We start from the raw sequence: 1,840 nt of genomic DNA on the forward strand, positions 1-1,840 counted from the left end.
AATTTAATGGAAAAAGGGCCCCTCACCGCCATTGTAAATAGCTCAGTAGAGAGAAGCAGTATTTCCTGCCAAGTCACCGCCTACCTATGTAAACCACAACTTGGGCATTTATTTATCAGTACATATAATTTGTACAACTACATACAGTTATTACCCACTATACATCCTCTCTGTATCGCAAGGTTAGCTGTAAGAGAACTGTTTAGAGTTAAAATCTGTACATCACTGTATTTCTATATAATGTTACAAACTTTAAACTGTGTACAAAGCTTAAAATAAATAAACTAAAGACTCTTTCGGCGTAGACCTGCTGGGCTAACTGCCTTATGTCTATAAGGAAATATAAGTGTATTTACGGATTTAGTCATAGGTTATTTGGTTATTTAATAATGTTTCATAAGACGTGGGACGTTCAGATGAAGGCTGCTTGCATAAAGCTGACTCTCGGCTGTGTCATCAACCTTACACACCATACTATTCACATTAACTTTATTAAATACTTGGAAAAAATGTAAATAATCAGACCACACTGTTTGTAAAGCGCTCGGAATGTTATGTTCATGTTTCATTGTCACATACAAACAAACTATCAATTTCTTCTGCATCATACAGATAGATTGCTCGTACTCCTGTATCCTAGTTACAGCCTCCTCACAGCAGCCTACAGTTGATGAGAGAAAGGTTCTTTTTTCTATTTAATTTCTCGTATGTCTATTGAAATCATATTTGTCATTTTATCTCTAAAACAGATTGCATATTATTTGTATTATGTTAATCGTTCCATTAAGCATCGTACACATGCATAAACCTTGAATGCAAAAAAAACATCATTATGTTAAAACCATTCATCTATCCTCTCTACGTGCATTTACTAAAATCGCGAACTTTGGGTCACGGCCTCAGCGCGCCAGCGAGCGGCGAGCGGCCACGCACACGAAATGATGCTCTATACGCGAACACCTTACGGCGACACTCAGCCGCGGTGACATACTGGCATACACCTCCCGGCTTGTGTCACACGACGTATTGGAGCACGCCGCAGGGTAACATACGGGCGCGGGTGAGCCTCTGCGCCGGCGCCCCACCGCGGCCCGCGCGACCGGCGTCGGCGGTCGGCCGCGCTGCCGCAGTGCCCGCTCATACGCCATGGCAGCCGCACGCCCGTTTGTGATCCCGCTCGCCGCGCTGCTCGTCGCGCTGCTCGCTGCGCTGCTCGCGCCCGCCGCGGCCGCACCGCGTGTGCGCCGCCAGCTCGCTGACGATGCGGCGCTACAGCCCCTTGATGTAAGTCCTGTCACACATCTCTCACCGCTACCTGACGGCTGCGGGCTATGCTCTTCACTGAACGCTTGCATTTTACAATTTTAAAACATACGAAACCTTTGAAATTTAAAAAAAGTTATATTTCGCAACAAACAGCTAATAATCAAAATACCTTTTTATGAGAGGGACCTGTCACCCCGCCTCGCCTCGCTCCATCCACAACACATATACTCTTACACATAGACACGAGGCATTGCCAACACTCATCCACCGGCGACAACACGTGAACCACCCGCAGACTGGCTGCAGCGGGCCCGCGCGGCAGCGGCGATGCGCGGTGAATGCTTTCACCGCGCCTCTGCCGTACATTATTATCTAACGCGGCGTTAGGTAACCGCGACTCCGGCGCATGCGCTCCTATTGTTTCTAATCATTACATTAAATTATTCCGCTCAAAATTACTTGTATTATTTGTTAATTTTACTAAAACTGATGTTGTCGTCAATTATATGAATAGTAGCTGTCGCACGCAACTCCGTCCGTTAACTGCACTTCTTCCAGACTATGTTCTATATGT

At 45.9% G+C, this 1,840-nt stretch overlaps 1 protein-coding gene across 1 annotated transcript in view; it reads left to right on the top strand.

Moving 5' to 3' along the window:
* Window positions 1-1,146: 1,146 nt before the first annotated feature.
* Window positions 1,147-1,840, top strand: part of LOC106116531 (uncharacterized) — a 13,108-nt gene continuing 12,414 nt past the window's right edge. Inside the window, exon 1 of the mRNA XM_013310401.1 lies at window positions 1,147-1,284. Within this exon, the coding sequence (XP_013165855.1) occupies window positions 1,147-1,284 (138 nt within the window). The remainder of the gene's footprint in view (window positions 1,285-1,840) is intronic.

This window comes from Papilio xuthus, unplaced genomic scaffold (assembly GCF_000836235.2).
Source record: "Papilio xuthus unplaced genomic scaffold, Pxut_1.1 DF827714.1, whole genome shotgun sequence".
NCBI lineage: Eukaryota > Metazoa > Arthropoda > Insecta > Lepidoptera > Papilionidae > Papilio > Papilio xuthus.